This window comes from Camelina sativa, chromosome 20, assembly GCF_030686135.1.
Source record: "Camelina sativa cultivar CO46 ecotype springtype chromosome 20, ASM3068613v1".
Lineage (NCBI taxonomy): Eukaryota > Viridiplantae > Streptophyta > Magnoliopsida > Brassicales > Brassicaceae > Camelina > Camelina sativa.
The window spans coordinates 21,563,374-21,584,366 of NC_141899.1; the positions used below are offsets into that span (position 1 = coordinate 21,563,374).

Consider the following 20,993-nt stretch of genomic DNA (forward strand, 5'->3'; position numbering starts at 1 on the left):
TGTTTGGGGGATGGGTTTAGGACTACATCGATTAGGCTATTGTTGTACTGGCATATCGAAATTAATGGAGGGATTTATCACATATAGGCGACAATGTATTATTGGTAATGGGCAGAGATGGAGTTTGAAGAATGTTTTAACAAAGCTTGAATGCGACTTTATTATCAAGATATGGTCACAAGGAATTAGTGTTGGTTATTATAATTCTCAGGTTACGTTGTTGATCCAGTTTGTTCAAGAGATGGATACGACTTGGCTTATTCCCGTGGCAATGATTTTACATTTGCAAAGTCAAAAACTTTCGGCTGTGCCTATTCAAATACATTGCTTTTTGGGTGTTGTTAATGATGGTGTTGGCCAAAGTATAAGATCAAATAAAGTATTGAGGGTTTCTCCGAATATTACAAAGTCCATATATGTTAGAAAGACTTTGGTACGGAAGCATTGGTACCATTATGTCTACATTTCAGAGTTATGTTTGGACACATCAGGTTTACAGTTATGGTTCGCAAAAAGAAAGTTCAGCCACAAGATGCTGCATGCAAATCATAACAGAAGAAAATCAAATATGAAGTTGGACATTAACCGATCTTATGAACGGTTAGCGAGTAAGACTATTCTTCGGAAAGCATCGTCAATCTCCCTTCTGCTGTATTTTTCTTAGTGTATGGCATATACATCTGCGTATGTAATAATTGTGTTACAATAATTCTGTATAAAAGCTTTGTAATTACTCTTTATTTGAATATGGAAATCTAATTTGTGAAAAAACAAACCAACCACATAACATATATGCAGTATATTCTAGCCTTTTTCTGATGAAAATAATTTTTTTTTTTTTTGTGAAAAGCTAATTTGTTACTTCTGCTTTCATATTTCTCTATTATTTACAGATTCCTTAAAACAAATTCTTCTTCTGCTAAATTTATAATTTTAGATATAGAATAATGCAAGAGGGTCTTATCATAGTAAGTAATGTTTTGGCCAAAAGAACTATTTTGTTCCGACTTCTCTCTCTAAAAACTTTCTCTCCCTTCTCTCTAAACCAAAAAGTTCCGACTTCAGATCTATTTTGTTTTGCCTCTCCGGTTGCCTTCTAGCGCCGGAGAGGGCGTCGTTTCTCCTCCTTTTAAGTTAGTCTCCTTCCGTCTTCGTCTCCTCTGCTTATGCAAGGTGGTCCCACCTCTTCGGTTTGGTCTCTCTGGTAGGTGGTTTCCGGTAAGTTACCGGCGCGTGAAGCGGAGTCGTGTCTGGTGGTGGTCGCTAGTGAAGGCTCGGTGAAGTTGCTAGAGGACGGCTTCAGATCCGTGGTTAGATCTGGCAGATCAGGTTTGGCGTCTCCGTGTGTCGATGTTTCTTTCCGGTGGGTTCGTTGGCTTTGGTGAGCACCGTGGAGGTGCTTTGCGGTTAAGGTGAGGTCGCGTTGACAGGTAAGGTTGGGCGGCTCTTAAGTGCGGGTCTTGGATTTGCAAGGGAAGGACAGCAGTGGGTAAGAGTCTTCTCCGGCAACAGCGGTGTGGTAATGTCTCCCATCTGATGCGACTGTGGCTTCTTAGTTGGCGGGCAGAGAAGCTTCTAGATCAAGCCGCTTGGCCGCGGTGGAGCTTTCTCGTGGTTCATCCGTCAAATTTAAGCTGCAGCTGCGGCAGAAGTCGGTGGGAATCAGGAGGGTTTGTTGCGCAGTCGCGGTGGTTAACCAAGGAGGTTGGCATTTTCTGGGCTCTCGTGGGGTTTGGTTTATGGTGGATGGATTGAGCCATCATCTCCCATACACTGCCACGATTCTTGCTTCCACGGACCGGATTGGAAGACTCTCTACCTAGAGGATGCGGTGGTTGCCGAAGCTCGGAGAGGGGTGTTAGATCTGAGTGAGCGGGTTGCTAGGAATGGGACCTGTCTTTGCAGAACCTGCGATCGGACATTTGAGCTTGCCGGAAGATCTGTAGCAGGTCAAGCGGAGCACCGGAGAAGTCACCGTTGCAGAATTTGGTTGCTTCCGCTTTCAGTTTCGATCTGGTGTTTTTTGCCGCAAAGCCGTCGATCTTGCACCCACTGGTGTTAGGGTTCAAGTGTCTGTCCCAAATATTTAGTAGGATCTGATCCCCTTTCCGGCGACGGCGTCGACTACCGTTTTTCTCTTTTTTGTAACTGTTTAGAACTTGTAATATTTCAAGGCCAAACCCAACTCGATCGGGTAGGCCCATTATCAATATTATTAAAAAGAAAAAGGTTTTGGCCAAAAAAATTGTTTAAATTAATTATATCTGTTTTATATTTACTTATATATGTATTTAATTTTTTCTTTCTTGTATTTTTTATTTTGTATGTAATATATGTTATTGTTGGCAATATATATATATATAGATATATATAGATATATATATATATACATATATGTTATTGTTGGATATTAAATATATTAACATAATTAATCTTATTATTTATAAGTTAAGTATGAAATAATAATAAATATAGAATAATATGCCATGTGAGATGAACTTTAGTTGAATTTTGTTCAAACAAAATAAACTATAAATGTAACTCCCATAAATCTAAATGTGATATAATTGCCATCAATTCTTATCATATAAATAATCATTCTCTCATATTTGTATTTTATCACTTTTCCATTCTTACATTCTCTCATATCGTCACTATTCCCCAAATCTTTTTTTGTATTTTTTTTTTAAATTTTGTTGTTGTTGTTGTTGTTGTGTGGGTTACAAAACCAGATGAAATATCATTGTAATAATTTAACATTGTTATTTAAAAAAAAGATTCATCTCCATTATCTAATTTGGGTTATCATCATACATAAGTAATCATTCTTTTCTCCTCTCCTACCATATCTCAAATCTCAGATTTTTAAGAACTTTTTCTAAATCTTTTTTTTTTTTTTTTTTAACGGCAAATCAATTATATTATATCATAAAAAATGGTACATGATTCATACAACCATTCAAATACAACCATTGAAACAAATAAAGGAAATTGAACATAATTTCGATGAAGAAGTGGAAGTGACCCTGATTTCCAGACGGAAGTCTTACAGGCAACAAAATAAATCTATTAAATTCCTTTTTCATACACTCTTAATTGGCTATCATCTTATAGATGAAACTCCAAAATGCTTTTCGCATTACTTTTGTTAAAAGAAAAAAATTGAATTGTTGCTTGAAATGATTCTGAATCTTGTCTTCCAAAACTCAATATGATATGCTGGAAACCTTTAACCCATCCTTTCTCGTTGATGGCCATTATTTTCCTTTCCATAGACCACTGTGATCTTTCATTTTAGGGTTTGACACAGTTTGCAGATCCTCAGATCTGATTCTGCCTATCAAATTAACTGTTTACACAATTTCACTGGTTTTTTTTATATCTCTGGTTTCATTTTGATTGAAGATGTTTGTTCCTCTTGTTTTTGTTTCATTTGATTGAAGAACATGGGAGAAATCACATAGAAAGAAAACCCTAAAAGATTGATTTTCAATCTCAGATCCAAAAAATCAAAACTCTTAACAGCTGAATCAAACAACAAGAGTCTCCAGCAGAGATCCACCACCATAAATCAAGAAGAAACCCCAATCAGATCTCCAACTCAGATCGACAAAACCAGAAAATATTGCCGGACATATTTTTGTTTTATTTGATATAATTATGAGTAATTTATTTTATTTTTATCTAACTTCAAAAATAATAAAATCTAATGACTTTCAAATCCATTAGTAATGTCATTCAAATCCACTAATAATGACAACAATATCACGTTAAATGAATTAGAAAAGTTTTGAATTCTAAAATCCACTAATAATTGAAATCTATTAAAATCCTTGTTCAATAACACCCCCTTAGTTGCTCGGGAGAGAAACATTTTTTTTTTGTTAAGTACTTAGAATAATGCACTTTACACGTCTTCTAAATGTTGTTATATGGGTTATATATCAAATAAAAAATATTGTAAGAGTTTGATCTATATTTTATTTTAGAAAGTATTATATATATATATATATATTTAACATTGTTTTCAATTTTTATTTTCTTTCTAACATCTTACTAATTTATTCATATTTCTTTTATAATTTTCATAATTTTAATTTAAATTCTCATATTTTAACAAAATAATTCAAGTTTACTGATAAAGAATTTTAAAAACATTAATTTTGTTTGAGCACTAGATGTTCATATTCCTTTTAAACGATCAATGTGTAATATATCATACTTTTGAATCAAATTATGGATCCACCAATATAACTACACTCACTTTTAAATAATTAAATGGGTTTTAATTTTATGATTTGGAAAAGTACAAAGGAATACGTTACACATTAAAATAATACATTGTTCCCATCAGATTTCCCTAGAAACTACATTGTATCTCACATTTAAAGCACACTACTTTAAAAAAATTAGTTTGTAACTCTCATAATAAAATCATAGTAGTGTTCTTAACAAACTTAATTTAATATAATAGAACCTGTTTTTTTTTTTTTTAACAAAAGAACCTGTTAAAAATTAATTAATATGCACTTATTCCACTTTTGTATTTCTCAAATAGTCACAATTAGTACATTGATTTATGTATTATCTATTAAAAGAAAGATACATATCTCACTATAACTCTCATATTTCAAATCTCATATAATTTTACAATATCATTGTTTTTAATTTTGTTTAATTATTTAAACTCATACTACATAGTTTTAAAATTTTGATGTACACCAAAAATAAAATAATAATAACATGTTATTTTATCTTGTTTTTTTCAAAATATAATAGATTATAAAATAACCCACGCGTAGCGTGGACGAATACCTAGTGTTATTTAAACTTGTGTGTGTGACTGTGTGTGTGTGTGTGAAAGTTTTATTAAAGCCTTTAAGGTATTTTGGGGCTTTTCGGAGTTTTTAATTTGAAGGCATATGTATTACTGTAGACTCTAAATAAAGTTGTGATACAGTATAGCGGCAACACTAATATGAATAATTAAACTATAGTTTTTGGTCTAATCCATGATTTTATTTCAAGTTTGACTCACAATTATAGTAGTCATTTCAAACATAAAAATTAAAAACTCAAATTTGTTAAAAGTGTCTATTAAACATAATTAAATTTCTGCGTATTTTCTTTCCTATTGGAATCGTTCTATGTAAATAAGGATGCTAATAGTAAATATTTGAGATTTTTTAAAAAATCTATTTCTTGGATCATAAATATATATTTTAAAAAATTCTTCCAGGTTACATTGGAAATTTGTGTTATATTGGAAATTAATGTTAAAGAGAAGAAAATAATATTAAAAACAATTAGATATCACAGAACTGATTTATAAGAAAATTTTTAAAATATCTAATAACTTGCGATTCATGGAACATTTGTTCGATCATAAGCACTAATATAACAACCGTTGATTTGAGAAATTCTCAAATTTTTAATCATAAGCACTAATCACTAAGTTGTTTTCAATTCCTTAGCCTAAGATTTGTCAGTTCAACTATCCGAATGAGCACTATAAAACATTAATTGAATGAGACAATAATTTGTTAGGGATTTAATTTAATTTTTTGAAATTACCGTAATTTTTTTTGGTTTTTAAAGCAAAATTGAGCCAAGCTCCGCGTGTAAAAAAAGAAAGAAATTAAAATATTAAAAGCACAAGATGACCAACGATGAGAGGAAGCGAGTCCAGCGACGACGACCAGCGCCGGTCTAGTATTATTGGATGCCCTACGCACAGTCTAACTAAGAGGCCTTAGAGTAACAAAAATATTTTATCTTTTACATTATAAAAAAGGTTATAGGCCTTTTCTTAGTAGATTTACACTAAAAGTTAAAAAAAAATGAACTCAAATTCATACTAAAAACTAATTTTTGGGACAAAATATATATTTTTCTTACCAAATTAGGCCTTTTTTTTTACATTTCTACCTTAATTATTTTTAAACAAAACTTTAAGGGATTTTTATTAATAATGCCATTTTTGTTCAAAAATTTCTTCCAAATGCCAGTTTTTTGTTCTCTCGCCAAAAATGCCAGTTTTGTGGGGTAAGTAGAGAATGAAAAGATCAATATACCCTTGAACTAAAGAAAGAGATGATTTAAGAAAAAAAAAATTGGAGGAGTGGTGAATTTTGTGGCACAAAAAGTCACATATGTTGAACTTATGGTGGACCAGATCCAATGCTCAATCATGTTTAGTCCATCTCTAATTTGTCCTTCGACCTCTAAAGTGGACCAGATCTGCTTGGTTTGACTCTACTTGTCCATCACCAGGTCTGATTACGCATGTATCGATCTTATTCTGCCTCTAGTGGACCAGATTTACTGCCCGAAAAGTTTTTGTCCACCACATTTATGTCCTTCGTTCTTTAGTAGACAATATCGCTTGGTTGACATCATTTGTCTATCCCAATTATGTCATTCGCTCTCGTAATGGACCATACCGCTTGGTTGACGACACTTATCTATCAGTAACATGAAACCATTTTCTCCACCCTGCAGGCTTTCTGCCGCAAACCAATCTTATTGTGCCTCCGGTGGACCATATTAAACGTCCGAATAGGTTAGTGGACAACATTATGTCCTTTCGTCTCCTTAGTGGACCAGATCTGTTTGGTTGACAATATTTGTCCGTCAATAACTTTAACTTGGTCCACCTCTACAGGTGAGGTACAAACAGAATCGTACGACCAACCAGCGGATAAACAAGTTATTCACCAATGCAAGCTGTCATCCTCAACCAAGTGAAGTGAATATTATAGAACACTAGGGAGTATGTTCCCTTAGAAGAGCGTGATTCTTGTCCCTTAGAAGAATTTATGTGACAACCCGTCCCGTAGACCCCACTAGCCCACCAATAGTTTGCCTTCATAGGCTCTAAGCTGACCCTGCAGAGCATCGATCCTAACCCTTCACCGTGGAAAAAACTCACATCCAAATCCACCAATAGATTATTGGTCATCCAAATCCATGATTGTTTTATTTATTTTTAAATTTGACTCACAGTTATAGTAGTTGTTTCAAATATAAAAATTAAAAACTCAAATTTGTTAAAGGTGTCTATTAAACATAATTAAATTTCTGCGTATTTTTTTTTCCTATTGGAATCGTTCTACGTAAACAAGGATGCTAATAGTAAATATTTGAGTTTTAAAAAGAATCTATTTCTTGGATCATAAATTTATATTTTAAAAAAATCTTTAACTGACCCAAGAAAAAGAAAAAAACATCATCAACAATTGCATGAAGCATATTTAACGGAGAAGAAGACAAAACTGAGAAAGAAATAGCTCCAAATTTACATAATCAATGGTTAACTAACTATCAAGAGCTTTTAGAGCTGTTCAAATTTATTAACTAACTATAAAACTACGCTTACCCCCCCTCTACAATCCAAACAATTAAATCTCTCATATCAACATCTTCTTCTTCCACATGTCAGGTTAATTATATAGAACACAACTGTTTCATGTTCTTACAAGAGCCATGATTTGAGTCTTGATCCATCCCATGCAAGTCTGAATTTCTCTGTAGATCGGCATGTTCTGTGGACACCGCGGCTGCAAGCCACTCACTGCTGTCTCCATCAGCTGTGCCACATCCGCTGGTGGGTAATGCTTCTCTGTGCACATCTGCATGTCGATATAACACAAATAAGTTCATATCAAAACCGCAACTGCATGTATTTCGATCTCAGGCAAGTGAACAACTTTGAATTCTTGATTTAGATTTAGACTTTCAATTTACCTGAATCATGAGCCAAGTTGCAACACAAGAGGTGATAAGCTCTGAAGGTATTTGCGTTTTGTTTTTTCCTGATCCGTCCTGTGATGCCAAACCGTTAATCGGCTCTGCTGTGTTTGAGGGATGATGATCCAAGCTTCCATTGGTATGCTGTTGATGCTTGATACCAGAAGACACTATAGAGTTATCTAGTGGCTGATGTTTGCCAATTGAGTTTAAAGCTTGTTGGACCATATTCCCTGCCTCTTCGTTGTTGTTGTTGTTCTTCCCCAACAATGCAGCCTAGAACCATAAATTGACAACAATTTAAACAAAAGAGATAGTTTCGTTTCACTTTGGCTTCTTTGTATTTAGAGTTTCTGAATTCTTTAGATATATATATTACAACTACCTTCATAGCTGCATCCACCATTGCTTGCGCTATTGTCTTTGAACCACTGACGATTTCAATCATTTCTGGCTCCATTTCCTGGAAAGCAGAATTATGACAGGTGAATTTCTGTAGCTGTTACTATTAGCAATGAGCAATCCAGATATTGATTTACTTTAACCGGCACAAAACTTGACAAAATATGTCTATACTTTAAAACTGAGCAATCAGAAGACAGTTACCACGGGTATAGCAGATCATTAACTTAAAGCTTATTCAGTTACCTACTATACCCACAAATAAGGCATACAAATTCATTACCTGCGCATCTGAAGTACGCTGCAGTGTCAGAGGTCGTTGAATTTCAGTTCCTCTTTTTTGGCTATTGGTTGCGACAGATTGATCAGTAGTGTTGGTTGCTAACACTTTATCAAACAAAACTGACTTCCTGATATCATCCTGCAGAGAATTATGGACTTATGCACAGAGTTTACCAAAAGTATGTGGAAAGAAAGACCAAGATCAAAGCTTTGACGCACGAGTCAAACGCCCATCTTTGTTTACCTGTTTCGAAGGAGGATTCATGGAGAAGTTGACATTCTCAAGCACAGAAGGAGAGAACAGAACAGATGCATCAGAGTTTGAGTGTCTGTTAGGCTGTGCTTCTTTGCTTATAGACAAGCACTTATCGATTTGCTTCCTCAGACCCTCTGGCATGTATTCCAATGGATTTAAAGGCATGCAGTCAATGTCCTGTCCAAAAAAGGGATTTATTAGATCATCTGAGATATACAAAAAGTGGACAAAGAAGCCTAGTTGTGAATCACAAAGAAGTAAATTGTGTCAGCCGAATTGGTATAGTTTGTGATTTACCATAACTAACTCCACGCCCGATTCATCAAACAGAACGTTGCACTTGTTATGATCCACAGTAAGAATCTTGCCATCACGAATTTCCCGTGTCTTAGGATGGATGGCAATGACTCTATTCCCGACTGATAAAGGCCGGGCCAAATCTGTATGAAGCACTTCCTTAGCACATCCACGGACCTCTGTATAATGCTTTCTCACAGATTCACGATATTGTTGGAGCTTATCCCGCTCGTCCTGTAGGAATCTCTCAGAGAATCTCCGAGGTCTTCCGAGGGAACTGGAAAAATACAGAATGAGTAACCTTTTCAAATCTTAATATTTCCATCAACATACACAGGAAAGTTAGTAAACCTTTTAATGACACTCCATTCAAGACGAGTAAGTCTTGGAACATGACCAAGCCCCACATGATTTAGATAATCAGTGAACTCCATCTTTGCAAACCAGGGATAGTCAATAGCACTGTAGAACCATTCAAATATGCACCATCGACGTAGCAATGGATATGACAGACAAGTCGAAACTTTCTCCTGTAAATGAAATGAGCAAATAAAAGACCAGATTTTGGATTCGTATAAGAGAAATGAAGTTAGAGTCTCTACCTTTAGTAATTCATATTCTGAAAACTTTTTGCAACTAAGTGGCTTGTCATGAGTGGTTTCAGAAGATATAGCTCTTTGTTGTAAACTTTTCTTCAAACTCATCTTACGCCTGTTTGGAGGTTTCTGTGGCAAAGTCACTGGACCCGAACCTGAAACTTGTGTAGCTGTCACTACTGCATCCGGTCCAGTTATTTTCTTATCACTAGCTGAAGAAGATTCTTCCAAGGTCTTTGCAGTTTTCAGCTGATTCACTGGACCTTGAACAGAACGTCTTGCTCCGACCAGAGTCTTCAAATTATCATCTTCAGTCGATTCCTGCAATGCAATACACAAAAAGCATGAGAGGACGCACAAGCTATATACAAAAATCAACAAAAATTACTAAAGCATAAGCAGCTTTGATCGAAAGAAATGTCAAGGATCCTAACAATTACATTGTAGACAAGCAACCACAGATCACAGAGTACGGCTAAATCCAAGCCAGAAATTGCAAATAGGAGAAAATTAACGCGGATTTTGCATATATATAGATTTCAAAATACCTTAGTATCTAGAGATGATTTTATCTGAATAGACTCTTCAGAAGCTTCAGCATCTAGCACCTGACATTCAATGTAATTTGCATATAGCTAAGTGATGCACATAGCAACGACGAGATAAATAGAAAATCAAAGAGAAAATTGTCTTTCAAACCTTTGTTTTACGTTTTCTTCTTGAAGTGCCAACATCAACGGATTCCTGCACAGACTTTGGTTTACTTTTATCGGCGGCTGAAATTGCATGTAAGAGACTATCTTCTGGCCCTGCTTGTTTTTCTTTTTCTCTGTGATGGCTTGTAGACACGGTTTCCAGAGTGTTAGATTGCTCATCCACGTTGTTCGCCATTCTTTCTTCTTCCCGCTGTGCAGATGATTCTGGATTCAACACAAAAAGTAAAAAATATAAATAGATGAAAGGGGAACATATATTTATTAATGGGTCTCTTCTTTTACCCGCACAATATACATCTTTAATGGCACAACCCCAGATTAATAAAAACAGTCAATGCCAACCTGATTCCATCAAACCCGTCGGAGCCAGTGCAACTGACACATTAGCCAATTCCTTCAGAGCTTCTAATCCATCATCATCACTTCCTTCTGCTTCTTCAACTCTCACATTTTTTCCTTTCTGGGGAACCTCCGCGGAAACAAGTCCTTCAATATCCATCAACAATGCACTATCTCTATCAGCAGCTCCCTTTTTATGCCTCTTATCTCGACTTATTCTCACACTATTCTCAAACATGGAACTATCATGGTGCTTGAATTGAGCTTCCTGTGCTTGTAACTGGCAAAAGCAAAAACAGTAGAAATGTGTTTTCTCAATGGATCATGACTACACTGAAAAGAAATGACAATAACCTTAAATTTCTAGAGCTATAACAAATACCCTTTTTCCAAGCCTAAGTGGTGTGCTGTCACTGAGTTCTGTTCTTCTATATGGAGAGCCTCCTCCCCTTCTTGATGCATCATCATTGGCATCAAGTTGTTTCTTGGCTCTTTTATTTGGTGGAGTAGAGTATTCTCTATTATTCCTCTCACATGTAATTGCTACAAGAACCCGAGGTGTACGTTTCCCAGTGGCGCGTTGCCTTTTTTCTGCAAAAAAAAAAAAGGTAACAAATTTTACGTTCTTGAACATGAATTTGTTACTCTGACACAGAATTCCACGAGACATGCTTACGCTATGAATGCTCTGAATTAAAAAAGTAAAATAAAAGGCAGCTTGTTTTAGCATCTTTGAAACCATAAATTTTGAAAACACAATTTGGGGGAAGTAATGATGGTACCATAAGCGTGTGTATGCTTCAAGTGTGAGAGGCATCCTTCTGCTGATGCAATTGAATGTGGTGGAATAACTTCCTCTTGAAAATCAGTAGCCTGAACTTTAGCACGTTTGCGCTTCAGATGTTTCCTCAGTACTCCAGAGGCATCATGGTCTTCTCCTTCACTTTCGCTCCCCTCCTAGAAAAAAATTACCATAAGCATGTAGAAACTGGACCACAAAACTTTACTAAACAGACAATCTGACCCAACCAATTAACCACATGTCTCGTTTTCATGAAAAATATAGATTAATAAAACTCTTCAACTTTGCACCTGAATTATCAAGCAGGAAGTCAGGTAACATGAAGTTAAATAAAATAAACAACTCACCATGACGCTGTAATGATCAGTCATCATTGCAATGAGGCCAGCTACAGACGCAGTTCCCTCGGGCAAGGATAAGTATGCCTGGAAGAAAAGGCAAACCAAATGAATGATAAGGTATTTCAACTATTCATAATGTAGTTCTAAAGCCTAAGGCAAATAATTTCCATGTCAATACTAAAACAAAACTGAAGAGAGAGATAATCTTAAACTCTCATCATACCCGATTCATAGAAAAGAGAGCTTCCACCATCTCAACAGACCGGTTATTCCGGACAGCAGCAGCTACCTAAGATGTTTCCAGAGAAAGAAGTAGTAATCTTAAGACTTTTGAAAAATCATACAAAAAAAAAAAAAAAGAAAAAAAACACACACACAGATTACCTTTTTCCAGTCTCCCACATGCTTCCGATAAGAATCATAGAAACGCTCAAGCTCTCCTTTGGTCCACTGAGGTCCCAATTTATCAGTCAGTTTCTTCTTCTACAATGAGAAGAAAACAACCCCATAGTCAACATATAAGTGAAAGGAACATCTGATTCAGTTTTCAAGAAACCAAGATACAAAAAAAAAAAGAAGAGCGAAATAGAAGAAGAAGAAGAGAGTCTCTAAAATGTAAAACTCACTCGTTGCTTGGTTTTGGTGGAGCTCCCAACATTGATGATAACTGGAGAAGCTTCATTGATGAGGCGCTTGTTCACACTCTTCAACTTCTTACTGGGCGCCATAATAAACACTTGATTTCCCCCGATTTCTTCTGCCCAGTTGATTCCAACGAACCCGATCTGTCCAAGATACGACGTTACAATTAATTTAAAGAACAAAAATTTCGCAAAACCCCCCCAAATTTTCAATTCCCATCAGTACGTAGATTGAGAGCGTTTTGAAATTCAAAAACTTTACTCGGCAGCATCAATCAATAAAGAAAACAAAGAATCTCCCAAATCGGAATTCAAAAAAAGAAGAACCCAGATTCAAATTACCCAATCAATACTCTCTCGTTTCTTCGAGATTCAAAAGAAAAAAATCAACCAAACAGAAACAATCAAATTCACAACTTGGAATCCAAAATCTCCTTGTTTTTTTTTTTTTGAAAATAAAAGAACTTCGATTTTTTTATTTAAAAACGCATCGACGAACCAGAATCCACAGATCCCAAAACCAATCCAACCATAAGACTCCTCTCCAATAAAAAATCGAATAAAGTGAAGTTCACAAATTAGTTCTGTTTTTTTTAAAATAAAAACCCTAAATCAAAACAACAGATCTAACTCACCGATTACACAGCTCAATAAAAGGATTGAGATGAAATTAGAAGAGAGAAGAGGTGAAGAGAGGCGTTGCCGCGAAACTTGAATAAAAAGGACACAGACTTGAGAGAACAACTCTCGTAAGCCAATAGACACTTCCCCTTTTTATTTCGTCATTTTTTTTTTTTTAGTATATCAAAAGCTTGTGTTATTTGATCTGACACGTACACGTGTCTTTTCATTTTATTGACCGTTCGATTTTCTTGGGTTTCTTTTAGGGTTTGTGGTAACGGATACATGGGATTATGTTTGAAAATTACCCTATTTTTTCTTTATAAATTAATTAATATTAAATCATCTTTTGTGATGTAGAAATTTGCTTTTGCACATACTTTTTATTCCTTTTTTTTTACAGATTTTAATTGGATATAATTATCATATGTGTATACATTGTTCTAAAACATTTAATATAATTATATTGAAAATGTGAAAATTAAAGTAATATGCATTATGGATCACTCATAATTGTATATTTTTTCTTACTTTATATTACCACACGTCGTTCTACGCCTGGTTATTTTCTTATATAACAAAATATCTCTTTAATATATATCCAAATACGCAGAGAATGCATAATTTAATCTATTACTGTTTGATATTTTTATAATTTGACTATGAGAAAGAATCTACCTTGGATTTCTTTTTTAAAAATCCTTCCAAGAATATAACAATACATTCAATCTATTGATCATTACTATTTGGCTTTCTCATAAATTGATTATGAGATAATCTATCTTAAATTTTCTTTAAATATTCCAAATAATTAAACAATTTTTTATGTTGTGAGATATGAGAAAATCTATCTTGCATTTTCTTTAAATATTCCAAATAATTAAACAATTTTTTTATGTTGTTAGATTTTAGGTTATGTAGATTTTTGTAGTGTGTTATGAAGATGTCCATCATGATTGTTGGTCAAAGAGAACAAATGACACTCCTAAAAGAATAATTACTTCAAATATAATATTAAATTTCCTTGATTTTCAAAACCTCCACTTGGTGCTTCATGAGTTGTTTGTAAAAGAAGTTTCTAATATATAATTCATGTTCAACCATACTTAGTCTGAGACATTTTGGGAAGGAGCCCAATAACAAATCTGTGTGGGCTTTGCCATCTCGGGTCAAAACGAACAATATCATATTAATGGGGAACCTTGATTTGAGGGAGAGTATTGTTGGATACAAACCAAGGTCCCATATCCGAAGATTAGAAAAGAAGTTTCTAAAAGAAGTTTCTAATATATAAGTCAACTTCAACACTACTTAGTATTAGACATTTCGGGAATGAGCCCAATAACAAATCTGTGCGTGCTTTGCCATCTCAGTACAAGACGGACAATATCATACTAACGGAGACTTAACTTAGACTTAGAGAGAGCCCAAGTATGATACTTTCTCTCGTAAAATTCAGATCTTCCCTTTCTTTAAGTTTTTTCTCAGTTTAGATCGCTAATCTCTAACTTTTGGCGGCTTTCATAATGCCAAGGTCAGGATTTTTTTTTTTTTTTTTGTCTTTTTGTCCATATATTGTTTTGGTCTTTTGCGGATCTATGCTCCATTCAGTTTTGGGTTTTGGAAAGAAATTGAAAACTTTTTAAAAAAATATTATCACATGTTATAGAGTCTTTTGTATAATTATAGTTTGAAAATACAACATAGCAATTGTTTTATAGATATTAACCCTAGGAAAAAATTCGAAAATTATATGATTATTAAATTATGATATTATTGAGACTATATTTTACATAAGGATTTAAAAAAAATATTATCTTATTATATTATCAAATTTTATTATCTTTTACATAAGCCCGACTCGGAACCAACAAAATTTATTAATTTATCGTGTTTATTAATTTATAGAAGTTTTACGTATATGATAATAAAGACTAAAGATAATTTTACCCACATTTCTCTGACAGTATATTCAGGGTTTCAAACTAGATTCAACATTTTCAGATTGTGGGTTTAAATTTTTTGAATCAATAACTAGTTTTCAGTTAATGTTCAACCTAAAATTTGAAATATTCCAATAAAATCATAATCAATAAAACATTATTTAGATAACTGTTACAATGAAGCTTGACAGAAAATATCAGATTTGCAAATGATCAAATTTGAAGATAATTAATTGGATTGAAACTGGAAAAAAAATGTAAAGAACAGACCGGTCTAAATATTGATTTTCCTATGCAAGGATTTTATCTTCTTAAAGGGCGGCACAGCTTTGTTGGAGAAATCCCTGATAGGCGACAATGGGTATTTCTTGTGACAAGATGCGTGCCACTGGAGGCAAGCAGAAGCAATGTAGGAAAAAGCAAAAGTATGAGATGGGAAGGCACCCTGCCAACGCCAACCTCTCAAACAACAACAAGACGGTAAAAAGAATCCGAGTTCCTGATAGAAACGTTAAGTACGCTTGGGGAAGTGAAGCAGTTACCCACAACACCAGAATCCTTGATGACGTCGTCTACAATGCATCCAACACCGAGCTTGTCGTCGGTACTAAAACACTTGTCAAGAGTGTTATATATATGTTCTTCAGGTGGATGCTGCTCCTGTTATCTCCAGAACTTTAGTGTTTAGGCTGGCCGCAAGAAGAAGAATGCTGCTTCTTCCACCAAGAAGGATTGAGAGGAAGGTGATGAGGTACCTCGTCTCCTGACGAGACCAAGAGTTGGATTTCTACATGAAGAAGATCCACAGAAAAAAGGGCAAGGGTGCTGCTTAAGAGCCTGGTCTTTGCCTAATGCTTTTGTCTTGCAACATGTTTTGAGTTTCAATTGTCTGAGGAACTATGTTTTTGGATTACATTGTCTCTGATATTACTGATGAGAAAAAGATAACCTAAAAAGGCCTCTTCAGCCAAATCAAAACTAAACCAAACTGTACGGACCTCCACTGATTGATTTAGTGGAGCAGCATAGTCTGCTTGTTTTATTATGAAAGGCGGTATAGATGAAATTACAGCACGATCCTGTTTTTTTTTCGCATCATCAAATCTACCTCTAATCCCATCTTTTACAGTTCTATAACCACCTCTGTAATGCAAAAATAAAACTAAAAGAAACACTTCTAAGAAATGTTTATCTTTACAGTTTAGAAGGCATGGGGTCCAAGGCTGCGATTTCCGCATACATTTTGGATATGGCGTCTGCAAAGTAAGCTTTTGCTTGAGGTCTCTTTATCTGTTTCAAAGTTTTAAGCACATAAATGTTAGAGACTCCGACCGAGGTAAGAAACAACTTTCATTGTGGCTATCAACTTCACATTGTTATTGGTTACCTTGAATGTTGGTGTCAGAAGTCCATTCTCTAAAGTGAATGGCTCTGGTACCAAAGTCACAGCCTTTGCAAACTCAAATCCTCTCAACTGTATTAGCACAAATTTAAATTGGTGAGTTGATAGCTTTTTTTCTTGTGACAGATAAGATTATTTAAGGCAAGTCTTGTTTTTACCTGAGCTTCTTTTCCAACACCATCCATCTCGGCAAGAACAGCCTTTCGTGCTTTTGGATCGTTACAGAGCTGCCCTAGATGCTCATACTGCAATCATCAAGAAAAGATTCTAAAAATTTGAGATATTTTCTGTAAAAGAAGCAGAGGAAACTCTGTAATATCATTGAGTTAGAAATAGTACCTTAATGCCTTCTGATGCAGCCCACTCTTTCATAACATCTAGGTCAACTGAAACAATAGCTACTAGAGAAGAATTGAAGCTATCTCCTACAATACACATTATGGCTAGGTTGAGAAATAGCACAAGTGAAGAAGAAGCCTGTTTGGTTTGGTGGAGAGAGCAGAGTATTTTGCTTACCGTGTATGAAACACTGCGAAACAAATCTACATTTGGTATAAACATTTTCAATCTTCTCTGGTGCTATATATTCTCCTTGCGCCAACTTAAATATGTTCTTCTTCCTGTCATGAACATCGAACCATGTCAACTCTGTTACAGCAAAGAAATAAACATCAAGATTGTTTTCGATTTACAAAACCTGTCGATGATCTTGAGCCGACCACCAGGTAACCACAGCCCGATATCTCCTGTGTGTAGCCAGCTATCCTCATCAATAATTTCTTTCCTGCTCAAGAAAATGTGTCAGGACTCATGTCTGCATATCAATACATATAACCAGAGCCACTAGTAATACTGGAAAATGTGTTACGTTTGTTCTTCATCCTTGTAGTAGCCTTTGAAGATGATTGGCCCTCTTACACAGATTTCACCACGTGGGTATGGTTGATCATCTGATGTGTAATTCATTTCGGGAACATCCACGAGTTTTACCTCTGAGGAAAAAACATTTTCAAAACACAAACCATTCATACATATTGGATTCAAAGGTCTTGCCAAGTTTGGATTCTGATATAGCACATTGCTTACCACACGCTGGATTAGGGGATCCGACATGGCCAGATAATGTGTCACCTTCATCCATAGAGCTTATGACACAAGAAGTCTCGGTCATACCATACCCTTCACGCACCGAACATCCAAAGCATCTATTCATCATGATGACCAAAGACCATATTTTATTTGTTTGATTTAGTTTCAGATTCTTAGAAATCAGTGAGAGTGGAACCATGGCAGAGTGGTTCAAACGGAGAAAACCAGAATTAAAACTTACACTCTCAAGAAATCCATGACATCAGGTGACAGTGGAGAAGCACCAGACCCCATAAAGCGAACACGTCCACCAAGCTTTTCTTTAATTTTGTTGAAGACCAGTTTATCCCAAAGTGCAGACGGATTACGCCCTGAAGAAACCACACATGAGAAAGAAAGAAACAAAGCAGAAAGCTTGAAACAGGTATAGTTTGGTTCACTTTTTAAACTGTTTCTATTAGCAGACAATACCATTTACGATCGCTTTCTTCTTTGAGTTATAGGCAATTTCGAAAAGCCTTTTTTTCATAACCCCAGATGAATTCACGGCACTTGTAATTCTGTGGAGATTAAGAGTAGCATATCATAAAATTTCCACAATAAGTAATTGAAAATGACATGGAGAGTATAAGAGTGATATTTTTACCCATCATATATTCGATTATATAAGCGAGGGACACTACAGAATACTGTTGGCCTTAACACAGCAAAATCATTCATCAGCTTCAAGACATCCTGTCCAAGAAGTATACACATTAGTTTGATTCCGTACCACAAGGTCATCTCATATGTTACAAGACATGAGCTCACATACCCCCTGATAAAACCCGATAGCAACACCACCATACACCGCCAAAATCTGATTTGCACGTTCATATATGTGTGCTAACGGAAGATATGATATGTAACTAAAGATAAAAAAGATAGTTAATATCTTCTATTACAAGAATTGCAAGTATGTGTGTCACTTCTGAAAGGTTCAACTCACATATCTGAAGGTAAGAAATCTATTGCCACACTGGAACCAGCGACATTTGCGATCAAGTTTCCATGAGTCAACACAGCACCCTTCGAAAACAAAGAACATATGAAATCAATTATATAGTTAAGTATTTAGCCTTAATTGGAAACAACACATTCACCTGTCAACAAGAGAAGAACTGGAAACAACGCACCTTTGGTGTTCCTGTGGTTCCACTTGTGTAGCATATGGTTGCAATGTCTTCGGGCTTTGGAGGGTAAAATGGATGTAAGCTACTTCGACCCTAAAAGATAACCAGTAGCAACATGAAGTCTCTTTCACTACCAAACAAAAGCCATTACAAAAACAGAGGCATTTACAGTTGCTATAACATAGTCACCATTCATATAGCTAGTGACAAGATAACCCCACACGTTTAGTTAAAACCCCTTGTAGAAGACTACCTGACTCAATAGCTTTTGGTATGATACAATTTTGACTCCAGTTCCTTGAGGAAGTGACGGCAAATGCTCGTCCGCTCCTCCCACCACCTTATCACAGTGCAAAAAAGATATGTATAAGTAAAAAAATACTAACAGTGTATATATATATATCAAATTACAGTGAAGTTACACATTTGAGAACAACATACCACAATAAGGCGTATGGATGGGATTTCGGCTAGGAAGCTTAGCAACTGCATAGTTCCCAACCAAAGAATAAACACAACTCATGATTGTAAGTGCTGCATTTTAGCCTGCACATTAATAAACCAAAAGACACTTACAGTATTTAAGGTTTGTGGTACACAAAATATAGCCTGCAGAGTAGCATGATTCACAGCAAACTTTACAGCATCTGGACCTGCATAACCAGAAAACCATATTAAGAAGAGACAAGGCATGCAACCCCAACAACCTAAAGAGAAAAAAAGTCAAATTCAGATTGGTTACCAAGTGTATCGTACAAAGGGACGGAGATAAATGAATATGCTGCACAAGCATGATCCGCAATCAACCACTCTGGTCTGTTAATAAAATAGAGTCCAACGCAAGCTCCCTGTTCCATTCAATAAGGACACTTTTTCTTATATAAAAAAACGAACCTGACTGATAAAAATAGCTGGGAATACATAATTTTGATGGAGCCACTTGAGCTAGCTCATATTGCATAAGTTTCATAATGAACACATTCAAAGTAAAGCGAAACGTACATGGCTAATTCCATGAAACAAGAGTCCTGAACCAATGGCTTGTCGTTCAGAAGCTGTTTCTGCATATGTCATCCATGTGTACCTTCAAAAAGCATATCACAGAAACATGAAATCCTACCCTCAGGCTCAACATTTGTATAAAAATCTCAATGCACAAGAACAGTTTTAAAACTCACTCTCCAACGGTTCCATCAAGCCGAACTCGTGTACCCAGATACTTGTTATCAGGATATGTTTCAACAGCATGTCTGAATCCACAAAAACGTAAAATCCAGCATTAAGGTCACAAACTAAGCCAACCAATTAAACAAGCTCAAAGAAATAATCCATTAAACTTAGTAACTTACACAAAATTGTCATGTAAAGTCCCGATTTCCGGATGATCCTGGAACCTGCTAATGAGCTTCGTAGGCGACTTTGCAGATCTAACACGACAAAAACAAAAAAAAACAAAAAACAAAAAAAGACAGAATTTTTCACAAACTCGTACACTTGTTAAAAACCAAACAAAGAAAAGAGTGTTTTTTTTTTTTGGGACCTGTAGACATTCCATTTTCCAGTATCCAGCTTCTCTGGAAGCACCACACTATAGCTATCCTCTATAGAGAGAAAACAATTCAAAGCTCTCAAACTCAAGAAACAGAGAACTCAAAGTGGTACAAAAAAAGCTAATCTCAGGTGCTTACCGTTTAAGAAAGGTGAAGCAGAGGCGGTGGCGTTGAGGAAGAGAGATGTTTGGTCGTCGGCCGGAGAAGAATCCAGGTGAGATCGAACGGTTTCAAGACGACGTTGTGCCGGCGATGAAAATTCCATTTTTTCTTTCTCGATAATTTTTGCGTTTTTTAGAGGAATACGAAATAAACTGATCAACTAAAGAAAATGACGTAACAAATCATATAAATTAAAAAACACTGAAAGATGAAAATGGTATGTAATCTTTGTGATTGCTACGGCTGGCTATAAAGTTCCCTAAACCACATATTTTTGGAGTATGTACATTTCTCACATATCGCTTACGTCAAAATAAGGCACGCTTCTCTATGTGGATAGGGTTGGGCATTTTAACCGAACCGAACCAAACCGAACCGACCCAACCGAACCCAAACTGACCCAAACCAAACCCAAATATACATTCAAATCATTTGGTTCTATTTTTCCTTAACCCGAAAACCCAATGTGTTTTTTAATTAATGTTATTGTAACTTGTAGATAGGTAACACTAACCCACGATCGTTTCCTCTCTCACATGTTTGATTTTTTTTGTTTTCTATAATTTTTCTAACAAATTAATTAATATAGAATTAGGTTTTGATGTCTCTAACCCTATGTTCTAAAGTAAAACT

At 35.3% G+C, this 20,993-nt stretch overlaps 3 protein-coding genes and 1 pseudogene across 6 annotated transcripts in view; 1 reads left to right on the plus strand and 3 right to left on the minus strand.

Moving 5' to 3' along the window:
- LOC104772645 (PWWP domain-containing protein 1) overlaps positions 1–20,993 on the minus strand; it is a 94,594-nt gene that overhangs the window by 23,264 nt on the left and 50,337 nt on the right. The window lies entirely within an intron of this gene.
- On the minus strand, positions 7,239–13,205 carry LOC104771202 (protein ALWAYS EARLY 1-like). Of its 2 annotated transcripts, none has more exons than XM_087504747.1 (18): positions 13,057–13,205; positions 12,407–12,565; positions 12,165–12,263; positions 12,004–12,069; positions 11,787–11,864; positions 11,420–11,594; positions 11,020–11,228; positions 10,641–10,917; positions 10,282–10,502; positions 10,131–10,190; positions 9,589–9,903; positions 9,338–9,516; positions 8,987–9,263; positions 8,678–8,866; positions 8,435–8,572; positions 8,135–8,212; positions 7,747–8,025; positions 7,239–7,631 (listed from the first exon to the last, which is right to left on the minus strand). In XM_087504747.1, exons 2-18 carry the CDS (start codon positions 12,506–12,508, stop codon positions 7,467–7,469), a joined length of 2,907 nt encoding a protein of 968 aa, XP_087360873.1. In that variant the 5' UTR covers positions 12,509–12,565; positions 13,057–13,205; the 3' UTR covers positions 7,239–7,466. The 2 variants fall into 2 exon arrangements, with proteins under 2 accessions (XP_087360873.1, XP_087360874.1); XM_087504748.1 differs by having other exon boundaries at positions 12,764–13,170.
- Positions 15,343–15,666, plus strand: LOC104772648 (small ribosomal subunit protein eS8z pseudogene; annotated as a pseudogene).
- LOC104771203 (long chain acyl-CoA synthetase 7, peroxisomal) overlaps positions 15,975–20,993 on the minus strand; it is a 55,356-nt gene continuing 50,337 nt past the window's right edge. The window contains exons 2-24 of one of the 2 annotated variants that reach the window (XM_087504750.1): positions 20,337–20,512; positions 20,189–20,249; positions 19,998–20,075; positions 19,827–19,898; positions 19,651–19,732; positions 19,391–19,496; positions 19,225–19,301; positions 19,090–19,134; positions 18,902–18,988; positions 18,652–18,741; positions 18,465–18,544; positions 18,291–18,384; positions 18,123–18,211; positions 17,948–18,036; positions 17,718–17,847; positions 17,474–17,592; positions 17,256–17,379; positions 17,085–17,171; positions 16,904–17,007; positions 16,727–16,812; positions 16,546–16,632; positions 16,373–16,459; positions 15,975–16,275 (exon numbers count right to left, since the gene is read on the minus strand). In XM_087504750.1, coding sequence (XP_087360876.1) covers positions 16,180–16,275; positions 16,373–16,459; positions 16,546–16,632; positions 16,727–16,812; positions 16,904–17,007; positions 17,085–17,171; positions 17,256–17,379; positions 17,474–17,592; positions 17,718–17,847; positions 17,948–18,036; positions 18,123–18,211; positions 18,291–18,384; positions 18,465–18,544; positions 18,652–18,741; positions 18,902–18,988; positions 19,090–19,134; positions 19,225–19,301; positions 19,391–19,496; positions 19,651–19,732; positions 19,827–19,898; positions 19,998–20,075; positions 20,189–20,249; positions 20,337–20,463 — 2,097 coding nt within the window. In that variant the 5' untranslated portion in view covers positions 20,464–20,512 and the 3' untranslated portion in view covers positions 15,975–16,179. Of the gene's footprint in view, positions 16,276–16,372; positions 16,460–16,545; positions 16,633–16,726; positions 16,813–16,903; positions 17,008–17,084; positions 17,172–17,255; positions 17,380–17,473; positions 17,593–17,717; positions 17,848–17,947; positions 18,037–18,122; positions 18,212–18,290; positions 18,385–18,464; positions 18,545–18,651; positions 18,742–18,901; positions 18,989–19,089; positions 19,135–19,224; positions 19,302–19,390; positions 19,497–19,650; positions 19,733–19,826; positions 19,899–19,997; positions 20,076–20,188; positions 20,250–20,336; positions 20,683–20,993 lie in introns of those variants that run through there. The other variant, XM_010495696.3, reaches the window with a different exon arrangement.